Source organism: Malurus melanocephalus, unplaced genomic scaffold, assembly GCF_030028575.1.
Source record: "Malurus melanocephalus ecotype Western Australia unplaced genomic scaffold, MMel_1.1 scaffold_6849, whole genome shotgun sequence".
NCBI classification, from domain to species: domain Eukaryota; kingdom Metazoa; phylum Chordata; class Aves; order Passeriformes; family Maluridae; genus Malurus; species Malurus melanocephalus.
The window spans coordinates 1-1,457 of NW_026630079.1; the positions used below are offsets into that span (position 1 = coordinate 1).

General features: G+C 72.4%; 1 protein-coding gene across 1 annotated transcript; it reads right to left on the reverse strand.

Annotated features, from left to right (window-relative positions):
- Nucleotides 1–6: 6 nt before the first annotated feature.
- Nucleotides 7–1,453, reverse strand: ANKRD39 (ankyrin repeat domain 39; the record flags this gene model as incomplete). Its single annotated transcript, XM_057389480.1, has 3 exons — nt 7–353; nt 785–988; nt 1,289–1,453. Coding segments are annotated over 3 exons (507 nt in total), but the record flags the coding sequence as incomplete, so codon positions are not given.
- Nucleotides 1,454–1,457: the final 4 nt, after the last annotated feature.

The window sequence follows — 1,457 nt, forward strand, 5'->3', positions numbered from 1 at the left end:
CCGCCCCCCGCCGAATTCACTGCCCCAACAAACGCCGTTTTCCAACTTTTTAGCGGTTTCTTTGTTTCTTTAGCAAACAGAAGTCCCGGGAAAGAGGGGATGGGGGGGATCTGCACCTCCCCCCGGGTGACCCCGGCACCGGGCAGAGGTGGCACCGCGACAGTGCCACGGGGCGTGTCTGTCCACGCGGGTGGCTGTGGCCGTCCGGCGTCCCCTCAGGTGTCCAGCAGGTCCCACACGGCCGGGTGGGCTCCGTCCCTGGGCCGCCGGCCCCTGGCATCGCGGAGAGCGGCGAGGGCCGGCCGGTGCCGCAGCAGCAGCGCGCAGAGCTCGCGGTGTCCCTGCTCGGCGGCCTGGGGACACCTCGGTCACCCCGGGGGACACCTCGGTCACCCCGGGGACAGGACAGCCCCGAACCCCCCCGAACACACACCTTGAGGGAGGAGAACCCCCGTGCCCCCCACCCATTTGGGGAGGGGGAACCCCCTGTGCCCCCCACTCACTTTGGAGAGGGGAGATCCCCATGTGCCCCCATCCAACCCTGGGCAGGGGGATCCCCCTGTGCCCTCCACCCACTTTGGGGAGAGAGATCCCCTCGTGCCCCCCACCCACCTCGAGCAGTGCCATGAACAGGCGGGACCCCCCGAGCCCCCCACCCACTTCATTCAGTGGCACAGAAAGGGCGCTCCCTGTGCCCCCCACCCACCTGGCACAGGCTGATGTGGGATGGGGTCCCTCCATGTCCCTCCCTCCCCCCGTGTCCCCCTGCCCCCGTGTCCCCCACCTTGTGCAGGCCGCTTCTGCCGTCGCTGTCGGTGGCCGCGGGGTCAGCGCCGCTCGCCAGCAGCAGCTCGGTGACAGCCAGGTGGCCGCAGTAGCAGGCGCGGTGCAGCGGGGTGGCCCCGCCGGGGGTCCGGGCGTCGCACGGAGCGCCCCGCTCCAGCAGCAGCCGGCACACGCCCAGGTGCCCGTTCCGGCTGGCGTAGTGCTGGGAGGATGGACGGGTGGGCAAGGGCTCCGGGACCCTCGGGACCCCCGGGATCCCCGTGACATGGCCGGGTACCCAACGGGTCAGGACCTCCGGGACCCCCGGACCCAGCCGCGTATTCCCCGGGACCCCCGTGCCCCACGTGTCAGAGCCGTGTACCCGCCAGGCTGAGACCCCAGGGACCCCCGTACCAGGGCCAGGTACCCCACCAGAGTGGGATCCCCGTGCACCCCGTGCCCCCCGTACCAGGGCCGTGTACCCGCCAGGTCAGGATCCCGGTGCTCCCCGTTCCCCCCGTACCAGGGCCGTGTACCCCGCCAGGTCGGGCTCCGCGGGGTCCCCGCTCCGCTCCAGCAACTGCAGCACCCGCGCCTCGTCCCCGTCCCGCGCCGCCGCCCAGATCCCTGCGGGCAGCGGGGCCGGCTCAGGCAGGGACTGACCCCTCGGTGCCCCTCCGGTACCGGTACCG